The sequence below is a fragment of the Amia ocellicauda genome, chromosome 14 (genome assembly GCF_036373705.1).
Source record: "Amia ocellicauda isolate fAmiCal2 chromosome 14, fAmiCal2.hap1, whole genome shotgun sequence".
NCBI classification, from domain to species: domain Eukaryota; kingdom Metazoa; phylum Chordata; class Actinopteri; order Amiiformes; family Amiidae; genus Amia; species Amia ocellicauda.
Window position 1 is genome coordinate 15,768,794 of NC_089863.1, and position 25,504 is coordinate 15,794,297.

General features: G+C 40.2%; 1 protein-coding gene and 1 pseudogene across 1 annotated transcript; both read right to left on the reverse strand.

Moving 5' to 3' along the window:
* Nucleotides 1-19,577: 19,577 nt before the first annotated feature.
* Nucleotides 19,578-21,948, reverse strand: LOC136768852 (CD59 glycoprotein-like). The gene is made up of 3 exons (XM_066723239.1): nucleotides 21,826-21,948; nucleotides 20,788-20,907; nucleotides 19,578-20,035 (listed from the first exon to the last, which is right to left on the reverse strand). The coding sequence occupies exons 1-3, from the start codon at nucleotides 21,872-21,874 to the stop codon at nucleotides 19,932-19,934; spliced, it is 273 nt and encodes a 90-aa protein (XP_066579336.1). The 5' UTR covers nucleotides 21,875-21,948; the 3' UTR covers nucleotides 19,578-19,931.
* A 1,201-nt stretch (nucleotides 21,949-23,149) lies between these two features.
* Nucleotides 23,150-24,916, reverse strand: LOC136767304 (E3 SUMO-protein ligase KIAA1586-like; annotated as a pseudogene).
* Nucleotides 24,917-25,504: the final 588 nt, after the last annotated feature.

The following is a 25,504-nucleotide window of genomic DNA, read 5'->3' on the forward strand; positions in this document are numbered from 1 at the left end:
TTCTCTGCAGAAGCTGCTCACCAGGGCTGTATTTATTTATTATTTTGTGGAGCACAAGATCAGAGGAAGGTGGGGTTGTGGGTGGGGGTGGGTACTGGGTTTGAGGAATGCATAGTGTGACAGTTTCTTTCAATATTTAATGCACACTGTTGTATCACTTCCACTTTACTCATGTAACTCCCTTTACTTTTGTTTAATTTGTCATTGTTTCATATTATTTTATTTTCAGTTTTGACATCACCAGTTATTTACTCCCTCCCTCCCCTTTGTACCTTACCAGATAACAATGATCGTCAACGTAGAAAACTAGAGCAGGGGCAACCCAGGTTTATCTTTTGATTCCATGTTGTCTAAACAGTGAAAGAAAGGACAGAAAGAAAGAAAGTATACAATTACAATTACATACTGGCATTTCAGATACAAATATGAACCTTGACCAAATACAAAACATGTTAAATGGATAAAAACTATACATACAGTGTATATCCACTGGCAAACTAATATGGTTGCACTTGATCTATATTGAAGTTCCAAAGATGGACCCTCTGTGACATGCACATGGTTATACTTTGCCACAAACACCATTTTTCTCACCTTATATTTGTCAGAAGCCAAAAAGACCTCACACGACAGGGCCACAGTGAAACAGGATGTCTGTGCTCTCAGTTTGGATTTGCTCTCCACTACAGCCTTTCCACCAACACAGGGTGAATAATAGCTCTCAGTCTCCTGGGGCATTCCCCTTACTGTTTGGATCATAAGTATTAATATTATTAGTGGTAGCAAAATTATAAGCATAGCAGCAGTGGTAGTAATAGTAGGTTTAGTAACAGCAGCAGTAGAAGGAAAGCAGATTATTTTTAGTAGTGGTTAAAGGAGTAGCCTTAGTAGTAGTATTTTGTCATTTTGTTGTTGCTTATTTGTGTAACGAGTTTTACAGCATTTTACAGGTGATGCAGGTGAGACTGATTGGTCTGTAATTTCCTGGCTCAGTTTTGTCCCCTTTCTTGTGGATTGGTATGACATTTGCTGTCTTCCAGTCAGTTGGCACATCCCCTGTTCTAAGTGTCATTTGGAATATTTGACTTAGCGGCCTATACATAATTTCCCTCATTTCTTTAAGTACTGTTGGAAATATCCCATCTGGCCCAGGTGATTTGCTTGTTTTTAATTCTGCTAGTCCCTTTAGTACCTCCTTCTCATTTATCCTGATCTCTCTTAGGATTTGACTGCACTGATTGTTAACCTGTAGCATGTTATCCGTTTTTTATTTTGTAAAAACCTCTGTGAAATACTCATTTCGAACATTTGCCACATCTTGTTCGTTTTCCAAGATACTTCCATTTTTGCCCTTTATCTGTTTCACTTCCTCCTTTATTGACCTCTTGCATTAGCTCTTTGCATTAGTTTTAGCTCCAAGTGCTATATTTCTTTCTATTTCCCTCTTTGCTTTCCTGATCCCTTTCTTAAGGTCTGTTTGTAGTTCTATATATTCTCTCCAAAACTGTGTGTCTCCTTCCAACTTGTATTCATCCCCATCATTTTCTGTAAGCCATATTTCTGTCACTCTTACAACATTATAGTCACCCCCCTGCACTCTGGCTTCTAGGTCCTACATCTTGTTCCTTATACTCCTGGCATTGAGGTACAAATGTTTCAATACTTTCATGCTAGCAGTTTCCCTTTGTTTTCTTTCCTCAGTGAAACATCTCCCATTGTCAGAGCTCCCTGCCCCCCTGGTGCCTAGTATAAATGATTCTCAATTTCTCTGTACATACACTCTCCCAATGCATTTGCCACCTTCTGTTTAGATGTAGACCGTCCTGTTTGTACAGGTCCCATCTATCCTTGTAATACCAATGCCACATAAATCTAAAACCCTCTTCCCTACACCAGGATTTCAACCACATGTTGAACTTTCTAATCTCTGCCTGTCTTCGGAGAAAACTACCGTGGAGGTTCTGCTTTTTAGTTTTGTTTCTAACTCTTTAAATTTGTCTTAAAGAACCTCTGTCCTACCTTTTCCTATGTCATTGGTTCCAATGTGGACCATGACCAGTGGATTCGCCCTGGCTTTGGCCAGTAGCCCGTCTACTAGTTTAGGGAGATCTGCAACCTGAGCACCAGGCAGGCAAGATGTGATCTACACATCTAAGAATTGAGTCTCCTACTATTACTACCTCCCTGTTCTGGGGGGGAGTGGGCACCATGGTGCTCTGGTGCTCAACTGCCCTCACATCACCCTCTGAGCTGTCACTGTCCAGCAGTTGGAGCCTGTTGGGCAATTCTAGCTCTTGGGCTGTCTCTAGGGGTTGTGCTCACCCTTTTCTGTAACCCAGCAGTTCTGTACGCTATCCTGCTCTAAGATCTCAACTCTCCTAGGTTTTGGCGTGCACACCATCTCTCTTATGGGCTGATTGACCAATTCTCCTATATCACTAATACAGCGCAGATCAGCAAGCTGATCCTCAAGATCACAGACCTTGATCTCTAGGATTTCAACATGCTGACAACGTTCACAGATGAAATCTTCCTGGTTAAATTGATCCAGGGAGGCAATCATTCTGCAAACATGACACTGTAGTGGCCACATGTTTGTTGTTTGTGCCCTGAACACTGTCTCTTTTTGTCCCTGAATTCAACTGTTTGACCTCAGCAGCAGCTTAAATACCTTTGTGTTCAGCTTCTTGCCACCAATTGACACCTCAGTTCCTAAACTAGGTCACCTTTACTTACTAGTCTACCCAGCACAACAGCTGGACTGAATTAACTATAATTAAGGCAAACTAGGATTTACTTCAAGTAAGGAAAATCTGAAAACAAGATTAGGATTGCTAAAACTTTCTGAAAGTAGAAACACAACAAGATATTATAGTATAGTTTAGGGCCCCAGATTGGAGCCCGCCCATAGTGCTCTGACCACAAATGCTGATTCACCCCCCTAGCATACGTCTTATTTCCCCTCCTCGGGCCCAGCTTCTCACTATAGGAACAGAAACATTGGGCAGTAGTAGGTGAGGAAGCTGTGGTGGAAACTCTGGCTGATGCAAACTGCCCCTTTGAAACGCTGCCATACCTGTGAATAATCCTGGTGTCAATATGAATATCTGTAGTATCTGTCTGTAATTAGAAATGTGGATTCCATTGAATTAACTGAAGCAATTAGACAGGAAAGTACGGTGGCCCTGAAGTGCACCTGCTGAAAAATAAACGAGTGTGTGAAACATTTTTCAGTAGCAGCCCTGAAGTGCAAAAATAATGCAGTGGCTGCAACATTTAGAACAGCTGAAAACAGAACCCCAAACAAACTAATTTTGCAGAAGTAAAAAGCATACCATCATACCAAAGCACACACCGTCCCCACTCTGCTTCTGGCTGGAGTTGCATTACTTATTTTTCAGTTAATGCAGAGGAGCTCTGAATTGCTTTCAAAAACAAACACATCTTGATGTATTAAGTATTGAATTGGATAAAATATCTATCTTCTATACTTATATACTCACTGCTCCTGCATTACACACCCTTCCATGCACTTGAATCACTGTGCTTTAATCATCACTGTGTATTAAAATATTCTTATATACTTTAATGTAACCAATTTTCAACAGTATTAAACCACTGCTGTAAAGCACTGCAGATTTCTGTCTCTTTCACTGTCCAGTTACAGTTCTGATCCACTTTCTGAAGCACATGGGAACACCTATCTAGTAAGGACACCAGCCTAATGAGGCCACATCTGCATGTCAGGTGAAAAAGTACTATAGTAAATACTGTGATTGAACATGGCAGTATATATTATGGAATGTTTGCATTATAAAGCATGGTATAATGATAGTTATCCATGGTAATGAATACAATACACTACAGGTTAGAATAGTATACACCTCAAAAATGCATTGACTAAAATACAGTGAGTGATATGGTATTTACAATGATAAAGAATGTTGATACAACCAGTTTATTGAAATACAGTATTACTTAGGGTTGGATTTTGCAAATTAGCACACTTGGTTGTATTTGAAGATAATACTGTGTAATCTGCCATGTACTGTAGTATACACCATTGACTGGTGAATTATACAATATTGTGATTCATATGAGTGTTCTACAGTTTTTACCATAGTCAAAAAACAAACATTTTACAGTAGATGTGCTCCAGATGTTGCAGCCGCTGCTTTATTTTGTCAGCTGTTCCAAATGTCGCAGGTGCTTTTATTTTTTCAGCAGTTGCACTTCAGGGCCACTGTAGGAAGGAGATGGGAGTGGGTGCTGCAAGAGGGACAATAACCCGGTAGACAACCAAAAAAAGCCAACTTTGTACGTCAAGCATTCAGGGCTATTTGGACATGTACACATCACCTCTTGTGCACCCAAATCAAATGCTTTCTGTGACAAATCCAGGCAATTGTTTTCTAATGTGATAATCTTTGAGGAAACTCCTGTTGTTGTTGTTTTTTCCATCAAGGCAGGAACCAGTAACGTGTATTATTATTATTATTATTATTATTATTATTATTATTATTATTATTATTATTATTATTGCTGTCGTTGTTGTTGTTGCAGAATGACATGGTTGTGAACTCAGCAATGACGATGTAACCCAAGAAATGAAAACAGCAAGGGTGCTCTCTAGTGGAAGTAGCTGGTAGTAGTTGTAACAGGAGTAATAATAGTAGTAATAGTAGTAGTAATAATAGTAACAGACATCTAGTAACAGTAGTGCTATTATGTGTGCTATCAGAAATTCAAGCCATTTGAAGGCAGCTAACTACAATCAGACTGGATTGTAGAGCTATACAAAATATAAATCATTTTAAATTTAATAAAAACTACTACTGTGAACAGCTTTGTCAAAACCATAGATATAGAATTCTAGATCGACACTTTGGCATTGTCAATGCTTTATTAAATAATTACAATTATTTTTAAAAATATAATGTAAATCTATGATGCACAATAATTTGTTACTTAAAATGATTGGTAATTCTATTTTTTTAAATAAAAAACTAAAATAATATAAAAATAATAACAAATTAAGTCATCCAAATACATTGATTTCTGCAGGGTTTGTTGAAGAACGGTGGTTGTGTTCTTGTAGCACAGATTTGCGTAGTTCTGCACAGATCTGCGGAAATTTGCCTTTGCCACACAAACACTGTGGGCATTCTCTGATCAGATGTGTCTCATGTCAGACTGCGCAGTCTCAAGCAGCCGCGCAGCAAGTTGTGTGATATGCAAACACGATCAAGATTATTGGCAGCTGAATGCTATGACTGAATGAGACAGTAATTAGTAAAGTATTCAGTTTAGCATAGAAAACTTTAAAATACGGATATGAAGGTATAGTAAAAGTCCATAAATGAATACCGGTATATAGTTGTTTATGGTATACCACCTAGGGCTGTGTGTTATTCAGCTGTTGGCTGGGCTGCTCACACAGCAAGAGGTTAACTGAGCACATTGCCTGGCCCCGTGCCCAGGACCCTGCAGAAAAATCCATGATCACAAGAGCAGGCTTCAACACACCGCTTCAGAGCTCAGGAAGACGAGGCAGTTTAGCCGTGATTTGGGCCCCTCTCCTTTTGCGTGTTGGTCAAGTCCCCCGAAGGCACAGCTGCCCTTACGCCCCCCCCCCCCCCCGCCCATGGAATTTGTGGGAGAAGTTGTAAACATCTCTATTGCTTGCATCAGTAGATAAAAATAAATACAAATGTTCTGCTGAAAAGCCCACCAGGCACCACGAAAACAATTTAAACACAGAATGCCAATGTATGCCAGGAACAAATCCCTGACGAATCGGCAACAGTGCTGTCCTGTACAAGCTGACGTATGTGAGGCAGTGACAGACTTTATCACACAGCAGTCCTTACTCCACCCTGGAAAAAACATAAGAAAACATGCTCACCTTAGAGCAGCAGAGGAACCAGCAACAGGAGCTTACACAGGCCACTCACAAATACCAGAATAAAATGAGGAATGGTTACCTGGCAGTTTGAGTCTCGGACACCTTTGCAGGAGCTGTCCCTCTCACAACCCAAAATCCCAGAAAATCTGCTCTTGGGTCTGCTCTTCTTGCTGAAGCCCTTGAGCCCCCGTGTAGTCCACCCCTATGCATCTTACTATGTTCCAGCAACAACAATGTAACAAAATACTGAAATAATAAACATTTGACTGCCACTAGAGGCCAGTCTAAGCATAGTGTCCTTAGGAAACTTATTTACTTTCCCTTCCAGAGTTCAAACTGGGCTTTCGGAAACCCCACTACTACTGCTACAACTATAATATTAATCATAATAATCACAATAATACCATTATTGAACACTTCTTTTAGGGGTAAATGCTAACGATGTGTCTGAAGGCAATTAAAGGTGCATTAAGCTAAAACAAAGATGGTTTGAGGATTATTGTACTGAAAACATTATTATTATTATTATTATTATTATTATTATTATTATTATTATTATTATTATTATTATTATTATTATTATTATTATTATTATTATGTATTTATTTCTTAGTAGATGCCCTTATCCAGGGCAATTTACAAAACATAAGAGCATAAGTGCAATACAGTCTAGAATTACAGATCAAACACAGTACAACAAGTTCAAAAATGCATAAGAGAAATATACAGTTACATCCTAGATTATGAGCTATAATTGCAGACAAAGTCATAGTTAATAGCTCAGGGGAATGGAACATGTTTACTATCAATGTAAAGCAAGTTGTACAATATGGAAGCATACAGAGGACTTAATTCAAATGTTAATGCAAAATGGAACATTATTATGCAATCCCAAAATGACAATGAAAATGCAATAAACCTATTTGTATTTTCTTTTCCACATACTAGTACACACATTCGCTGACAATATTAAAATGTTAATACAAAAGCCAATTGCAATTCAATTTTCAAAAACTTCCCCTGGTTTATGGTGGACTTTATTCAAATGATAATGTATTTGTGAAAATAGAAAAACAGCACCCCTCTGTGCAAATGCATGTCTTAGCTCTTATTGTCTGAACAAAATGAAAATGCAAGCGTAAAATACTATAGTAAATGCATGACCAATGCGTTTATGCACATTATGGGTGTGTATGAGCAGGGTTGTGTCCCATCAGGTTGTCCACTTCCACACGAACACAGAAATGACAACTCCATCTTTCCACTGATTGGTAAGAGGCCCAGAGTAGAGTGAGACGACATCAGAGTGGGTCTCGGTTGTGTAGCCGCACCACTCCACACACACACACACACACACACACACACACACATGCACACGCACACATGCACACACACACACACACATGCACACACACACACACACACACACACACATGCACACACACACACATGCACACGCACACATGCACACACACACACACACACACGCACACACACACACATGCACATGCACACACACACACACACACACACATCGAAATAATGATAAAAACCAGATGTCAAAGTCTGGAATCAATCATCCATAGGTATTTATTACAAGGAACAACAACACAAGGGGGCAGACCTCAATATCTCAGTCCCTACAGACAAGAAGTCTCTGTATTGACTAATATGACTCCCTCGCAGCCTGCGATAGAAAATCAACTCCATATAAAGGCACACAACCATACAGGAGCAGAAAAGAGATGTGAGTGAAACGTGAAATCTAACCTGTAAGGAGTTTGCACCGGTTTGGCTAAGAGACCAAGCATAAGTGAAAAAGGGAAGGTGGCTGATTATGTATTGCTCTGTATTGTTGCTTCTATGACTGAATGTGTGGTTGGGAGTCCCGTTGGAAAATGTTGATGTACACATTGTGTGTGTGATGTATTTTATGCCATAGTGTACTGTATATGAACAGTTTAGCATGCCACATGTGCCTGTTATCTGTTAACGATTTTTTTATAGATATAATTTAATTTTGTCTGTGAGGATATATATGCTGTACTGTGTTTTTGTAAACTCATTGTTAAATTCATTCATTCACCAGTTGAAGTCTGCCCTGTGTTTAAGTTACAGTAGTTCCCAGTGTCCAAAGCTTCCTCCAGCAAATGTCCTGATACATTTTCACGATTTAATTGGAAGCATTGTGTTCTGTATTTGACAGCGCCGTCCCGTAGGAAGATGTGAGTGGGGCTGTGACATCACCAACAAGCCCGAGAGAGGAGATCAATAAGGATCCATGTGAGCACATTTGTCACACTTTCACTGCACACTTTCAGCAGGCAGAATCAAAATGGAGCAGCATTCAATGCAGCCAACTTGTACAGGAGATGTTGAGTTGAAGCAAAACTACAAAACGTGCACGCAGCCTCTCAGTTGCAGCATTCAGTGTAGCAACAGACAGCGACCAGACCGGTCAGGTCCCGCAGCAGGAGGCAGTCATTTTTCCTGATGCAGCGGCGGAAATGGCCATCTGGGAAACCAAAACACAAAAATGTAATTATTATTTTTATTATTATTACGATCAATATCATTACCATCATTTATTTTGCTAGGAATTATAGAATAAAACATTGCTTCTACTTTCAGGAGACACCATTCTACAATTTGTACAGAATGTAGATAGAATGTTTATGGGTATTCAATTATATTATGGACAATGAAATAGCTAATGTATCATCAATATTTGTCATAATTATGCTATAATTATTATAATTACTAGTGCAAATACATGTATTAAGGAGCCTGTAAATAGGATGACATTTTAAATGCGTTCCATGTTTTCTACAGTACCATCATTAAACAAAGCAATGAATAAGTTACTGTTGTGCACCATGTGTTCTACAACAAGAGCATAGACAAAATCAACAGCACAACATGGGGAGTTTTAATACGTTTTAGTATGACTAAATTATAGTTTACTTTCCATTGACATAAAATGCAATAGAAATGTCTACTGTTTCTTGTACTGTCATGGCTTAAATTGAATGTTTTAAAATACATTATTATCACCATTGAGTCGGGTCATTTAAGAAAGTTAAGTTACTGTTGAACTAATTCCGCAACAATTCACCTTTTTGTACTTATTGACTTGCCTCTACGCCTTATAAGAACATATATAATACAAATATATATATCCACCCTGAAAAAAAGGAGAGATTCCTGGACAGTGTATCCCAACTGATTTTAATTCTGCCATTTTTATTCATATTTTCTTGCAGTGAAGTGGGTAGTCACGTATGGTGGCTCACTGAGGACATGACAAAATAAAATAGCCCATCTGGTTATCTCATGATCACAACATAAATTACCTCCCTTTAACTCGTGATCACAACACAACAGGCCATTATGTTGTGATGACAAGATAACGTTATCTCTCTCTGTCAGAGAAAATGGAAGTGTTGTCATTTTCATGAGACACTGCTCAGACTGTGCTGTGTCAACACATTCGGGTTTATTTTCAACAAGGCTAATGCAGACAGAAATTGTTTCATGCCTTTCAATAATTGAAGTGATCCTGAAACTTTAGCGAGCTTCATTACAACACAACTTCTTGGTTACTGTATAGGCTATCCACTGGACTGAAATGTGCGTAATGCATTGAACTTCTGTGAAGTTTGTTTATTCTCTCCGTATCTCACTTGTCCTTTCCAAGTGTATTCTGGTTTCGTCCAATTTCCACCTAGTCCAAAGACATGCGGTGCAGGTGAATTGGTCACTCAAAATTGTCCGTTGTCTGAGTGTGTGTCCGTGGTGCCAGTAGGGGTTCGCACACTGGTCTTAGAGCAAACTGAGTGCCCGTGGCATTTGTTTCTTCCTAAAAACTATCCAAACTACAATCATAATAATCATAAACATGTTCATATTAGCACATGATACGTGTGCCTATTCATAAATAGGCTAATTCTGCATGATGAATATACATTAGAAATGACGTAAACCCTCAGTACAGCTTTAACACTCACTTGTAGAAAGGTTCTGTGTTGTGCTGTAGTGAGCTGAACTCTGCGGGGGAGGTGGGCTGGCGCTCAGTGTACAAGGCTTGAATCCAGAGTGCACGGTGCTTCAAATGCATTGGTCACATATGTGTAACACTGTTACTACTATAATAATAATGTTCTTACTGTTTTTATTATTCCGTACAATACAGGGGTGGAATAAGTCTGTTAACCACTGAGTATAGTTATGCCTGCTTGAAATTATATATTTTAAGCCTTCATCTGTGTACACTTGCTGAGGTCTGGACCACATTGTCCGAGTGGTCTGAATCACCGCACAGCAGTCCCTTTTGATAAGCATTACATTGTTTGTTTGTGGTTTTATACAGTTTTTTAATACTTTTTTCACTTTGATCACTTTGATTAAATACACCTATATCACATTTGCATGTTTTGTGTTCTCCCCCTGCAGTCCCTGTGCAGTTTGATGTTTAATTGAATAATTGAATAAAGTATTTAAAGCCTCTGTGTCACCAGTTAAGGGGTGGCCACTGCTTTGATGTGTAGTCCTTGAATTATTGAAAGGCATAAAACAATGTGTCTGCAGTTAGTCTTGATGAAAATAAACCCGAATGTGCTGAGACAGCACTGCCCCAGTCTCATGTCCTCTACGAGCCACCGTAGTCAGGTGACTTTTCTCACAACTTTGATTGGTATAATTATTCTATTACGTAAATTTGCTTCTACAAAATCAAAACTCATTTGATAATGGTAATGTTGCAACCAACAGAGTTGCTTGAAAATGTAGAAACCACCATGTATACAACCAAAAAAAAGGCAAATACATTCTAACATGTAGACTGGTGTCCCCTCAGCTCAGTGCTACAGAACACACGCGTGATGTAAACTGTTCTAGAGTTCTACAGAACATGGACAAAATTGTCATATTGATGTTATGTTATCTGGCTCCCCATTGCCTACCACTTCACCTACAGCCGCTGCACTGACTTTTCTTGTGCTGCTAGACTCACAATCATCGTGTCACAGTCTCCTTCTTCTGCTACCACTCTCGTTTGAACTACTTGCAGCACTACTTCCGAATATGTAGGTTAACTTCATACATGTGACTGCATCTGACTCAAGGGACTTGACTTTTTCCTCCCTTAACATTACAGCCCCACATTTCAGAGCCAGCTGGCCAGTCTGCTACTGGCCCTGCACACTGGGGACTTCCTGCAGTGTCTGGAGAGTTAACGCGCTTGACACCCTATCATAACCTGGGCCTTGGCCTGGGCTGTGAGTTGACAAGCGTTGCTCTGTGAGACCCAGGACAGCAAAACTGGGTCACAGGTCACACAAGTGGTATTTGCAATTAATGCCAATAAAGCATCCTCCCGACAAGTCACCCTCATACCCTTTGCTAGAAGCGTTGGCAACTCTAGAGCTGTCAGTGCTTTCACTTACAGGGATACATTGTCCATATAGCTGCAATGCAGGCGTCTTGGTTGTAACCGCAGGTCTGCACTGTCTTACTGCAGTTGGCTGATCCACTAGCAATGCAGTGGTTGCATTTGAGGGTCTCTCCTGGGGAGGGATGAACAGTGACACCGTGAACCTTTTACATCGAAGATCAAAATCAGAAGGAAACAACGTCAAAGTGAACACAGAACAATGCGACTGCAGATCACAGGACTGGAATAACTACCTGTTTGGCAAGTGACACAGATTGTCGGAAAATCATGAATTTGAATGCTTTCTGCCAGTAAGGTGTTTTATTTAGCTCTTAATATTGTGCATCAGTCCTCACATGCTCGAATTCTTCAATACATATTCACATGGCCAACATGCCGCTGTCTTCTGCACGTTGATTAGTGTCAGTGTCACGCATTTCGCAACTCAAGACCTGATTTGAAACCTGATTTATGATGTTACTGCCATATCAGTGGCAACAGCATCTCTCATGTTTAAGATTGCAGGATTGATAGCAATAGTATAATCTTATCAAAATGATTTTTAAATGTTTTAGATGATCAATTAAAATGTATGGATTTGTTGTCAACTATTTTTTACTTCTGCATCCAAAACACATTTTAAATTGCGAAAGCCTTGGCTGGCAGGAATAGATGTTAAAATGTTTTGGTTCTGAACATGACTTGGGTATTGGGTTAATAATGTTTAATGAATTATTAACAAAAAAATAAACTTCTCAAAATGTGTTTTTAGTCATTTTTATTTTAAAAAGTGTTACAGCGACACTCTATGCAATCAGGGGTGATACGTTTCTACAACCCTGCTATTCACGTCATTTTTATCAGCACCAAAATACAACTAAACTACAACCTCACACGACCGCAAGCATTTTGCAATATTTCGGCAGTGCAGTGTTGGGCCGACGTGGCCATTGCGGACGGGAGTTAACTTACCCAGGGTCAGGCTCAGCAGGAGCAGGAGGGTGCAGATCCAACCTTTCATCTTTCCTTCTCGGAAACCGAAGTCCGGCTTTTATTTCGTCTTTTGCTTTTCACTTTCTCTGTCCTCCAACCAAGAAAGAAAGTGAGAGAGAGGAGGGGGAAAAAAGGAGTGGGAGAGAGACAGCAAGGGAAAATTAAAAAGAGGGAGTGAGCAATAAAATAAAATATTATTACTACTACTGTTACTATTACCAGTATTACAGTTGTTGTTTTTGGTGTGACACACAAGAGGTAGTAGTGGAAGAGTGAGAGGCAGCAATAGTGATGTCCAGCTCACCTCTAGTGTTTGTGTCAGCGCAGCACTCTGCGTCTGCTTATAACCTCCTCTAATATCACAGACAGACAAAAAAACTGTGATCAAAAATACAAAAAGTCAAACAGAAGTCAGTGGGCTCATAAGTAGTGAAGCTTGTTATTGCCAACATTCAAAACAATACATATATTGAAATCCAATCAATATTGGATTACAGGATATTTGCCGTGCCATAATGAAATACAATACACATGCTGTTAAACGACATCCCTGCTGAATTGCTTTTCAACATCATAGTATTTTAATGCCAGAATTAACTATTATACTAATATTGATAATCAATCCAGTTTTTAGTCTTGAATGCTTTACATTGCTTAAAGCAGCGAGATGGTAGTGACTGAATGAAATGCAATCTACACCTTGCGATGGATCATCAGTGTTTTGTTTTATGCACTTACTCATGCAGAGTGGCAAGAGTAAATATAAAGTAGGGGCAGAGATTCAGAAGGGAAGAGTAATTGTTTTTAGATTGTATTGTTTAACAGCTTGTCTATTGTATTTCATTAAGGCACAAAAAAATCAGTACATCCTGTAATGCAATAAACACGATATTTTGGGGATTTCAATATATGTATTGTTTTGTATTTTGGCACTGGTAAGCTTCTAAAGATACAAGCTTTATCAGAGTGATAGCTCTTTGCCTACCCTGATATCACTGTGAAAGAACAAACCGTGAGAGTGGAGTGACCTTCCCACCGGAGGGAGTGGATTGGTCCGCAGTCATTTTCACAAAAGTGTGTGTGTATTTGTCACCAAGGGTGATGAATGGCTTAATTAGGGTTAATTGAATGGTTAGTTATTATTTAGCTTATGTATGTGTTATGGCTATATTTCTTTATTTGCAGCTCTTCTGGTGGGTCATGGGATGATTTTGTTGTGGGTATAATCTTGTGGATTTCATTTTCTTGTGGTGGTGGGGATATTGGAGTTATTTAGTTCCCCGTGAATATGACTGCAGGTGTGGCTGTTACTTGGCAAACAAGCCCTGATTATAGCCCCACATCTGAGCCTGGTTCAAAGGGGATTAGAGTTCAGGTTTAAAAGGAGTGAAATCCTGAGATTGAGAGGACAGAGCAGAGCAGGTGAGCTGAATTGGTGCCCCTGGAGCACCAGTGGCAGAGGGACTGCAATAACTAAGGTAAGTATTGTGTTCTTGGCTGTACCTGAGGCTCAGTTTATTTATGAGGAGAGACGGCCCTGATTGCAAAGAGATACAGAGACACAGACGATAGATGGCTAGATGGAAAAAGCCTGGTGGTGCATACAGATACTGAGCTAAAACCTGTGAGGAATACCAGCTATATGTTAAGTATATTGTGTGCAGGTATATAACCAATACATGGATAGACTGGGAAAGCTTTAAAGACTGATTATTGTGCCCCTCATCGTCAATGTCACTGCAGTGTGTGGAGACTGGGTTTCCTCCTGGTGCTGGCTTAGCTGCAGAGGAAATAAAACAGAATTAATGAGGAAGTGTTACTGGGTACATAATTAATCTGCTGACTTTACAGCTCTGGTGTTGTGGGGTCCTTCTGAGTAGTAAAACACAGGGAAGGCAGGCTAAAGCAACAACCACCACCGCCGATGACGAAAAATATGTGACCTAGTCGAGAATGCATCATCTCCAGTTGGAAACTGAGGTCCAGTTTGCAAGAATCATGTCTCAGTCCCCCTTCCCTTGACTGTGCTTGTTAAAGAATGTGCTTGGAGCTGAAGAGGAAAGAATATTAACTTTCCTAAAGACAGACTGGAGTCTGTGTCAGACATAATAGCTGGGAGTGGCTCTTGCTGGCAAATGGGTTAGGGACCAGGTCTGAATAAAAATGATCCCTGGCTGCTGTCCTCGTTTACAGACAGGTGTGCGAGCGAGGCCTGCGGACACACAGTAGCCAGGTGCAGTTCTTGCTTGCTGGCATGAAAAACAAAAGACCACTGAAACAGGAGGCTGTGTGATGTCCTGCTGTGATAAGAAAGTGTTTACCAAAGTCAGTCCTGTTCTAAGCTCCCTCTCTCTCGACTCTATGCCTCCCAATCAATACGCCTGGAACAGAAATCCTGCTAGTCCTTGACTAAATCACCTTTCTACAATACGCCCTCAAAAAGAGAAGTATTTACAAGTTGCCACAGACAGACACAGGAGAGTACAGGTAAGAGGCAGCCATCTTATTGTTTTCCTAGTTTCAGACCAGTCTTAGCATTTTTTGAACATGCAACTGCAGCTGTAGATCATGTGAAAGCATATGATATGATATACTTAGATTTTCAAAAAGCTTTTGATAAGGTTCCACACCAAAGACTGATCCTCAAATTGGAAGCTGTAGGCATTCAGGGTAATATAAGTAGATGGATTTTGAACTGGTTGATGTATAAGAAACAGAGGGTGTCGATTAGAGGAGTTGCTTCTAACTGGAGTGAGGTTGTTAGTGGAGTTCCACAGGGATCAGTACTAGGGCCTTTGCTTTTTCTAATCTATATTAATGATCTGGACTCTGGGATAGTTAGCAAACTTGTCAAATCTGCAGATGATACTAAAATAGGTGGCTCAGCAGATACAATCTCGGCAGCACAGGCTATTCAGAGGGACTTAGATAATATTCAGTTGTGGGTCGACACCTGGCAGATGAAATTCAATGTGGACAAGTGCAAGGTATTACATGCAGGTAAAAAATATGTCCACTATAATGACACTATGGGAGGAATATAACTAGATGAAGTAATGAATGAGAAAGACCTAGGAGTCTATGTGGACTCCTCACTTTCTCCATCCAAACAATGTGGGGAAGCAATAAAAAAGGTAAACAGGATGCTAGGGTATATTGTCAAAAGTGTAGAATTGAGAACAAGGGCAGTGATGTTCAGACTGTGCAATGCACTAATTAGAGCTCATCTGGATACTGTGTGCAGTTCTGGACTCCACACTTCAAGAAAGATATCGCTGCTCTAGAGGCAGTTCAGAGGAGAGCAACCAGACTTATTCCAGGTCTGAAGGGAACGTCCTACTGAGAGACTGAGGAACTGAACCTTTTCACCCTGGAACAGAGGAGACTACGTGGGGACTTCAAACCAGAAGAGCTTTTCCAGATCAGCAGGGACACACGCACCCGGGGACACAAATGGAAATTGGGCTTCAAGGCATTCAAGACAGAAAACAGGAGACACTTCTTCACACAGAGCGGCGTCACAATCTGGAACAAACTCCCCAGTGATGTGGTAGAAGCTGAAAATTTGGGAACATTTAAAAACAGACTGGATAGGATCCTTGGATCACTTGGTTATTAATGGACACCAAACGAGCACGATGGGTCGAATGGCCTCCTCTCGTTTGTAAACTTTCTTATGTTCTTATTTTTAAAAAAACTACATGTATAGGCTTCACTGCACTTCAGCCATGACTTTAAGGGTGGCTTTCTTGCTGCGTGAGTGAGAGGCGGTTCATCCCTGGCCTGCATTGAACAAAGAGGAATCAACCTGGATCCTGGATCTCTTTGGACAACAGAGAAGATATCCACTGCATCCAGTGGTGAAATATTAGTGACAGGTAAACACATATAAAACACAATGCTCACCAATGGCTACTGCTGATGTCCTGCCTTTCTCCCCAGCTGGAGGCTCTGCTCGCCGCTCAAATCAGGTTTTCACAGTTCCACACCAACACAAAAAGTTGAAACACCATTTTTCCATTGATTGAAGAGTAGAGTGAGATGATATCAGAGCAGCTCTCAGTTGTGTAGCCCCACCACAGCACACACACATGCAGGGGATCATGTCTTTTCATCACCAGTGACAATTCATCACCAATTTGCATATTCACTTACAAATTACACTGTATCTTATGATTTAGATCGAATATTTCTTAATGTCCTTCTATTCCAAAACAGACTTTTATTAAATCCTACAGTTACCCACGGCAGTTGTAGTCTGTTTTTTCATCCCTTAGTTGTGATGTTTTTCTACACTTTTTATCGATTCATCACACTGTCTGCATGTTTATATGGGTGTGTTCACCTTGTGCAGACTGTCCTCATTCTGCACAGAATATGACCATTTATTCAATGAAGGCTCAGACTGTCCACAGTCAGTGTGAAGGAAAACTGTTTACATGATCTAATATGCCAGTAATACATATTGATATTTGTTGTTGATATTTGATATTTGGTCCCAAAGATAAACCCAAACCCAAATACGTTGTTAGCTTGGAGGAGCTCTCTGATGACTGTATTTGGAAACAAAGCATGCAAGCTTAGTCGAAAAGCCGACTGAATATTTTGAAGACAGCGTGACATTTTCAAATGTCAAATGGAGGTGTTCTCTCATAGCATGACAGTGAGTGAAAGTCCTCTGAAAGCGTCATTTCTGATATCACTCAAAATAGCAAAATGCAAAAAAGCACACACCATCAGCAAACAAAATGCTGCAGTGGACATTTGTAAAGTAATGTTTGGCTGCGAGCAAGCAGATAAGCTTAAAAAAATACCGCTTTCGGACACCACTGTTTCTTGAAGAATTTCTGAAATGGCACATGATATGGAGACACAGCTAACAGAGAGATTAATAACAGCCTCTACCTATGTACTTCAAATTGATGAATCCACAGAAGTAGAAAATCAGGCTTAGCTTTTAGTATTTGTTCGCTATGTATGGGAATAGAAGTTGGTTGAAGACTTTTGTTATTGACTTGCACTGCCAACTCGAACAACAGGAGTGGACATTTTTTAAATACTAAACCAGTATGTAATGACTAAATTGCTTTCGTGGGACAGCTGTATTGGTGTATGCAGGGCTGTGACTGGCACTAAAAGTGGTTTCATACCGAGACTAAAACAGGTAGCATCAAACGCTGTTTCAACACATTGCATTTTACACAGAGAAGCATTGGCATCGAAAAAACTAAGCCCTAACTTGAATTATATTTTGTTCTCTGTTGTTAAGGCCAGACCCTTGAACTTGCGCATACTTGCTGCTCTGTACAACTAAATGCGCACAGACTACCAGGGCCGCCTCCTACATTCCGAAGTTGGCAGATTTATTTGATGAACTAAATAGACTCAATACAAGCATGCAGGGACCAGACACCAATGTCATGGATCTCTCTTACAAAATCAAAGGATTCACAATGCTGGAATGAACGAGTGAGATTGAGAATAACAATGACGTTCTCCTGCCTAACATCAGAAGCGGCTCATATCTCAGACATAATCTGTAACCTTGTTTGCTCAGTTTAATTTGTATTTTGGTGTCGACCAGGATTGAATCAGGGATCCCTTTATAAATTCTACCAACAAGGAAGTGCAGCCCAGTTTAAATGTCAATGAAGAAGACAAACTGATTGACCTCAGCAATGACAGTTTTTTATGCCAGAAGCATCAGAGCTGTGGACGAAACATCTCACGATTTTGGTTGGATATCGCAAAATGAATATCCAGAGCTTACTGGAAAAAATTATGAAAGTCCTGCTACCATTTGCAACTATGTATTTATGCGAGTCTGGATTGGCTATTTTTAAAACAAAGTACAGAGCAAAACTGGATGTAAAGGATAAGATGGGAGTGTGCCTTTCTAACATTGTACCACGGATTGGCAAGCTATGCAAGATGCATCAGATCCAAGTGTCCCATTACAATGTTACGTTTTAATGTAAATTACTTTTTGGTTATTCTGGAATACATTTTAAATAGACTTTAAAAACGAGAATGTTTATCACTGTTATTTGGTTGTATTTCTAATATTGAGGTATCTAAACATTGAGACAAAAGGGGTACATTATCATAAAACGTTTGAAAGGATATTAGATCAGATTACACAGTCTGGTATAGTTTGGTGAAGCCTTGGCCCAGGTTTGACTTTCAAGTTTTATTTACTGAATTGAATACATACAGATGGGTGACAAATTAAAGGAAAAACCTGAATAAATGAGTGGAGGAACATAACGAATCCAGATGCCTGCAAACAGTTGTACTGCATGATACAATTAAACAATTAACATCCTATCATGCTCTGTGGTATGTATACTAAACAAACATAGGCACTGGTCTACAGAGATGTTGAAAATAGTGATATGGTCAGATGAGTCATCCTTCAGCATATTGGGTGAGTGGGCAAGTGAATGTGTGGCGACACCAAGAGAACGGTACAGGCCTGACTGCTTGACCCCAACAGTGAGGGGGTCCGGAGGCTCCGTTATGCTGTGGGGGGCATTTTCCTGGCATGGCTCCACTTACAGGGAAGGGTCACTCCAAATCATTACAAAGTTATTCTAAATGATCACTTTTATCCTATGGCGACACATTTCTATCCTGATGGGAGTGGTCTCTTCTAGGATGACAATACCCCCATCCACAGGGCACGAGGGCCACTGAATGGTCTGATGAGTATGAAAATGATATGAATCATATGCTATGGCCTTCGTAGTCACCAGATCTCAACCCAATTGAACACCTATGGGACATTTTGGACCGACGTGTTAGACAGCGCTCTGCACCACCATCATCAAAACCCCAAATGAGGGAATATCTTTTGGGAGAATGGTGTCCATCCCTCCAGTAGAATCCAGAGACTCATAGAATCTGTGCCAAGAGCATTGAAGCTGTTCTGGTGGCTCGTGGTGCCCAACACCTTACTGAGACACTTTATCTTGGTTTTTCCTTTAATTTGTCACTCGTCTGTAAGAAAAACCAACTATATCAGCCATGGGTAACTGTAGGATTTAATAAAAGTGTTTTGATCTATTCAATCTAAATCAAAAGAGACAGTTGTTACGTAATTTGTGAGTGAATATGTAAATTGGTGATGAATAAGCAAATTGGAGAAGAATTCTCACTGCTGGTGAAATTAACCCAGTGATGAAAAGTGTGTGATGAAATGTCATAGACCCCACATGCAAGCGTCAAAATAATTACAAAAGACAGATGAAGTCTGGAATCAACCATGCACAGATATTTTATTACACGACTGTGACATCACCAACAAGCGGCTGTGATTTAGAGTACATTTAGAGTAAGTCACACACATTTAAGTTAAAATGGAGCTGCATTCAACGCAGTGAACATTGTATAGCAGCGCCAATTGGATTTAAAAGAAAAAATTATGTCAACCTGGGAAGCTGTGTATGCTCAGAACTATTGTATCCTACACCGGGCCTGATGAGGGGCTGATCCCAGTTATCTGCTGACATTGATGTTCTTGCTGTGAGGAAGAGTTGAGACAAAGCTGTTGAGTGTTGAGACAAAGCTAGAAAACACACACATACACACACACACTGCCTCTCAGTTGCAGAGATCAGAGTAGCAGCAGTAAGCAGTCATCAGACTAGTCAGGCCCTGCATCAGGAGGCAGTCCGATTTCTTGATGCAGCGGCGGAAATGGCCATCTGGGAAAAAAATCAGACTTGTGATTATACCTGAATAAACACTGGCTTTAATTATTCTCATTATAAGCATCATCATCATTCTTATTTATTTATTTATTTATTTATTAGCCAGAGAGCAGTAGCCAGTAACAACAATAACAAATATTAGCATAATTATAATCCTTCGTCGAGCCAGAGCCCAATAGGAAGTGCGGTACAGACGTTAAGGTGTGAGAGTCGGGCGAGTGGCGCTTCAGTACAGGACCACTCAGTCACAGGGTCAGCTGAGGGACATGCGGAGGACGGAGCAAGACACAGAAGACAGATCGACAACTGGCAGTGTTTATCTGGGCAGCCTCTGTGCAAGATAACCCTAGTAAATGGCCGTGGCCGTGGCCTGGGCTGTGAGCTCACAAGCATTGCTATGTGAGACCCAGGACTGCAAAACAAGGTCACAGGTCACACAAGAAACATTTACTTTTAATGCCAAATACTGTCCCAAGACAAATTAAGTTCTCATACATCATTTTGAAAGCTTACATTATCTTCTTTTAGATGGTATATAGGACTCAATTTTTGGTTATTGTGATTCATTGTGCTGTCCTGGGTCACATATACCATTTCCATCCCCCTGTATAAATTAATTAATCAATCAATCAATCAATCAATTAATCAAATTCATAAATGATTTTCCATCATCCTCCTGGGCAGTCACCCTCATGCCCTTTACTTGAAGCTTTCATGACTCTAGAGCTGTCAGAGCTTTTACTTACAGGGAGAAATTGTCCATATTGCTCTAATGCAGGCATCTTCATTGTAACCGCAGGTCTGCACTGTGTTACTGCAGCTGCCCGATCCCGTAGCAATGCAGCGGTTGCATTTGAGGGTCTCTCCTGGGGAGGGATGAACAGTGACAACATGAACCTTTTACATAGAAGACCAAAATCAGAAGGTGGTCAAGATTCACTCAGCTATCTAAACAAGGTCATGGCAACGCTGCAGTGAAGTGCACACAGAACAATGCGACTGCAGAACACAGGACTGGAAGAGCCGCCTGCTTGGCAAGTGACACAGACTGTCAGAAAATGAATTTGGTGTTTTTATTTTGCTCTTAATATTTTGCATCAATCCTCACATGCATGGTTTCTTCAATACATTTTCACAAAGCCGACATTCTGCAGTCTTCTGCACGTAGATTAGTGTCAGTGTTTCATGACTGAAGCAATAGGTCAGACAGCTGCCCTCGCTTCAAACTATAGATTTTTTTTTTACTAAAGAAAGCCTGATCTGTGATTTTACTGCCATATCAGTGTAGACAGAGTGTCTCAAGATGGCAGGATTGATAGCAATAATATGTCATTCAGCTAATGAAAATGATGGTCAAATGTATCAATTAAATTGTCAACTTTTTTCTTCTGCATCTAAAACAAATTGTTTAAGATATTTTAAAATATTGTTTAAATTGCAAATTCCAGTGTTCCAATGTCCTTTAAGGAGGGTTGGCTGGCCGGGATAGATGTTAAACTGTTTAGGTTCTGAACATGACTCTGGTATTGGGTTAATGATGTTTCATGAACATCTCAAAATGTGTTTTTAGTCATTTTGATTTAAAATGTGTTACCACGACACTCTGCAATCAGGGGCAATACGTTTCCACAACCCTGCTATTGACATCATATTTATCAGAACCAAAATACAACCAAACTACAGCCTCACACGACCGGCAGCAGTTAACCATTTTCCAGCATTTCCCCGATCACAAGTCAGCGGTGCAGCGTTGGCCCAGCCAGTGCAGACGGGAGTTAACTTACCCAGGGTCAGGCTCAGCAGGAGCAGGAGGGTGTAGATCCAACCTTTCATCTTTCCTTCTCGGAAAACGAAGTCCGGCTTTTATTTAGTCTTTTGCTTTTCGCTTTCTCTGTCCTTCAACCAAGAAAGAATGAGAGAGAGAGAGAGAGAGAGAGAGAGAGAGAGAGAGAGAGAGAGAGGGGAATGGAGAGAATGAGTGGGAGAGAGAGAGCAAGGGAAGATGAGAAAGACATGGAGAGAGAAAGAGGCAGCAAGAAAATAAAATGTTACTATTACCAGTATTACAGTTGTTGTTTTTGGTGTGACACACAAGAGGTAGTAGTGGAAGAGTGAGAGGCAGCAATAGTGATGTCCAACTCACCTCTAGTGTTTGTGTCAGCGCAGCACTCTGCGTCTGCTTATAACCTCCTCTAATATCATAGACAGACAAAAAAAACTGTGATCAAAAATACAAGTCAAACAGAAGTCAGTGGGCTCAAAAGCAGGGAAGCTTTCTAGAGCCAACATTCAAAACAATACATCTGTTGAAATCCAATCAATATTGTATTACAGGATATAGTGAATTTGTTGTGTCATAATGAAATACAATACACACCCTGTTAAATTATATCCCTGTTGAACTGCTTTTCAGCATCATTTAGAGCATTTTAATGTCACAATTATGATAATCAATTTTGTTTCAGTCTTGAAAGCTTTACATTACTTAAAGCAGCACGATGGTAGTGACTGAATGAAATGCAATCTACACCTTGCGATGGATCATCACTGTTTTGTTTTATGCACTGGCTCATGCAGAGTAGCAAGAGTAAATACAAAGTAGGGGCAGAGATTCAGCAGGGAAGAGTCATTGTTTTTAGATTGTATTGTTTAACAGATTGTCTATTGTATTTCATTATGGCACAACAAATGTACTACATCCTGTAACGCAATGCCCAAATATGTATTGTTTTGTATTTTGGCACTAGCAAGCTTCCATAGCTAAGAGCTTTATCAGAGTGATAGCACACATACACACAACAACAGCAGACCATCATTTCTGCTCAAACACAGACCCACACAATGCTGTACCAGAACCAAAGACACTATCAACATGCCAAAGAGGTAGGCAGATGTGTTACTACTATACAGCATCTAGGCCTGTACCTGACTAACATTAAAGGCATAGACCACCCAATAATCTAAATTTGTCAGCTGTTTCCTTACTTAGACTATTAGACTATTTTCAAGGTAAGAAAACAGCTGACAAATTTGGGTGGTCTATGCCTTTAAGTAGTTTCAGTCTTCAAAGTAGCCTAATGCAAAAGATTATATCAAATCAGTCTTACCTTAAACAATTGACCACAGAGGTTTGGGTTGACTGTCCTGGGCTTTCCTCCCTGTCACCCACGATGCTGAAAGACGATGGCCAGCTTTCACCCAGGACATCACAAATGAAGTAGGGTCAAAGATCTCCAAAGGTGGTCCATTGATGTCCACAAAAAGAAGAGAGGACAGACTCTTTGCACGGAGCCTGTTGCGAGATTTTCTGTCCATGTCATTAACTGACGAAAATTCCCTCTCACATTCAGCAGAGGTAGCCAAGTAGGTCTCACTGGCAATCAGAAGTCTCCTCGTAGTCTCTCCCTCCTGTGTCCCTTGCAGTTTAAGCTCTCTGAAGTCCTCAGTTGCTTCACTGGTTATTTCACCAAGGAGTTTGGACATCTTGTGCACCTCAGTCTCACCAAACAAGACAAGCTCTTCATGCTTTTGTGGCCAGCTGGGGGCCACAGTAACTGAACAAGGTCGTCACTTGGCAGGCGGGCAGTCAAGTTGTCAACAACTGCTTGGTAAAACTGAGGGCTATTTATTTTCCCTGCTCTCTCACCAATAACGCTCACACCTTTAAACAGGCCAGCCAAGATGCTCTGTTGAGCCTTTGCTGTTGACTTTCTACACTGCATTTTCATTGCAGTTAGAATTTCAATTGTCTGTTGGATGTAGCGGTTACTGTCAACAAGTGTTGTGTCTCTTCACTGCAGCGTCAGTGAGAGGCTCTGCAGTTCACGTAAAACATCTTTCATGCAGGCCAAATCACAAAAAAAACGTGCATTGGTGAGGTACTTCAACAGCCCAGTGTACTTCTTCCTCACACTGTCAGAATGAGATTTGTCCTCACTTTCAGTTTTAAAATGATTTGCCAGAGCAGGGAAACTCTTCCACACTGCTCTCACTGTGTTAAAACTACTGGCAACCCATCTTATGGTGAAGACCAGTCCAATCTTCAGAATTTGTATGTTTAGGTCATTTGCTGCTTCTTGTAGCAACCAAGCAGTTCTGTGGGACTGATGAAACAAGCTGTATAGCTTTGAGATGAGCATTTCAAAATGATTGCAGCCGGACACAGATTTCAATGAGTCGTGTACAGCTAACTCCAATCGGTGAGCTAAGCAGTGAATGGATTTTATGTTGGGAAAGTAATGTTTTAGTTTAGCTATGACTCCATTTTTGTAGCCTGTCAAAACTGAAGCTCCATCAGCTGCAATGCTAATGAGATTTCTGTGCAGAAAATCATCATCGAAGCCAGCTTCCTGCAGACTTCTTCTCAACACATTATACATGGAATTGGCATCAGTGCCCTCTTTCAATTCAACCAGATCTAGAACAATGTTATCGATATCACCATCTCCAGTTACATCGCATCTGATGAATATGATCATGTATGCTAGACCAAACACTGTGCTCTCATCAATTGTTAAGCTAATGCGGGAGTTCTTCTCTTTTATATCTGACACCACTTTTTTTCTTCATTTCATTTGCTATGTGGTCCACAATTTCAGCACAAGAGTGGTCTGAGCGGTGCACATTTCCCACTACAGTTCCACTCAGTTCTTGCAGCTTCATCAGTGGAGTCATCTTTCTAAATGCCAATCTTTCTTTTGCAATTGCATATGCAGTTCTGAATGAGGTTGCTGTTTCCTGGATTAAACTTGCATTCATTTCCATCACTTTTTTGTGCATCATTTCCTTCTGTTTCTGGCTGGCTATTTCAGTAGCCCTCTGATGTGATGCACTGTGTTTGTAAAGTTTCTTTTCCAATTCTTTGTCTTTTGTCATAGACAAAAGAGAGTTTGGAATCTGATTGATTGATTGCTTCTGTGGACAGGTGTCTTTTATACAGGTAATGAGCTGAGATTAGGAGCACTCCCTTTAAGAGAGTGCTCCTAATCTCAGCTCGTTACCTGTATAAAAGACACCTGGGAGCCAGAAATCTTGCTGATTGATAGGGGATCAAATACTTATTTCCCTCATTAACATGCAAATCAATTTATAACTTTTTTGAAATGCGTTTTTTTCTGGATTTTTGTGTTGTTATTCTGTCTCTCACTGTTAAAATACACCTACCATTAAAATTATAGACTGATCATTTCTTTGTCAGTGGGCAAACGTACAAAATCAGCAGGGGATCAAATACTTTTTTCCCTCACTGTAGCTTTCAGCACACATGTATTTTAATATTGTTCAATTTCCCAACCAGGTAAAACACATGCATTTCTGAGTGAAAACAAAGGGGGTGCGTATTATAAAAGCTAATATCAAAAAGGCAAAAGACTAACTAAACCACCACAGCCACACAAAAGATTAAAATGAAATAATAAACTCTATATTGCAGTGTTTCCTTTGGAAAATTTGTTAGCTGTGGGG

Coding starts and splice junctions, on each gene's coding strand:
- LOC136768852 (XM_066723239.1), bottom strand. CDS start 21,874: ATGAAAGGTTGGATCTACACCCTCCTGCTCCTGCTGAGCCTGACCCTG. Junction 20,908..21,825: donor CCTGCTGAGCCTGACCCTGG/GTAAGTTAACTC, acceptor ATCCCTCCCCAG/GAGAGACCCTCAAATGCAAC. Junction 20,036..20,787: donor AATATGGACAATTTCTCCCT/GTAAGTAAAAGC, acceptor TTTTTTTCCCAG/ATGGCCATTTCCGCCGCTGC.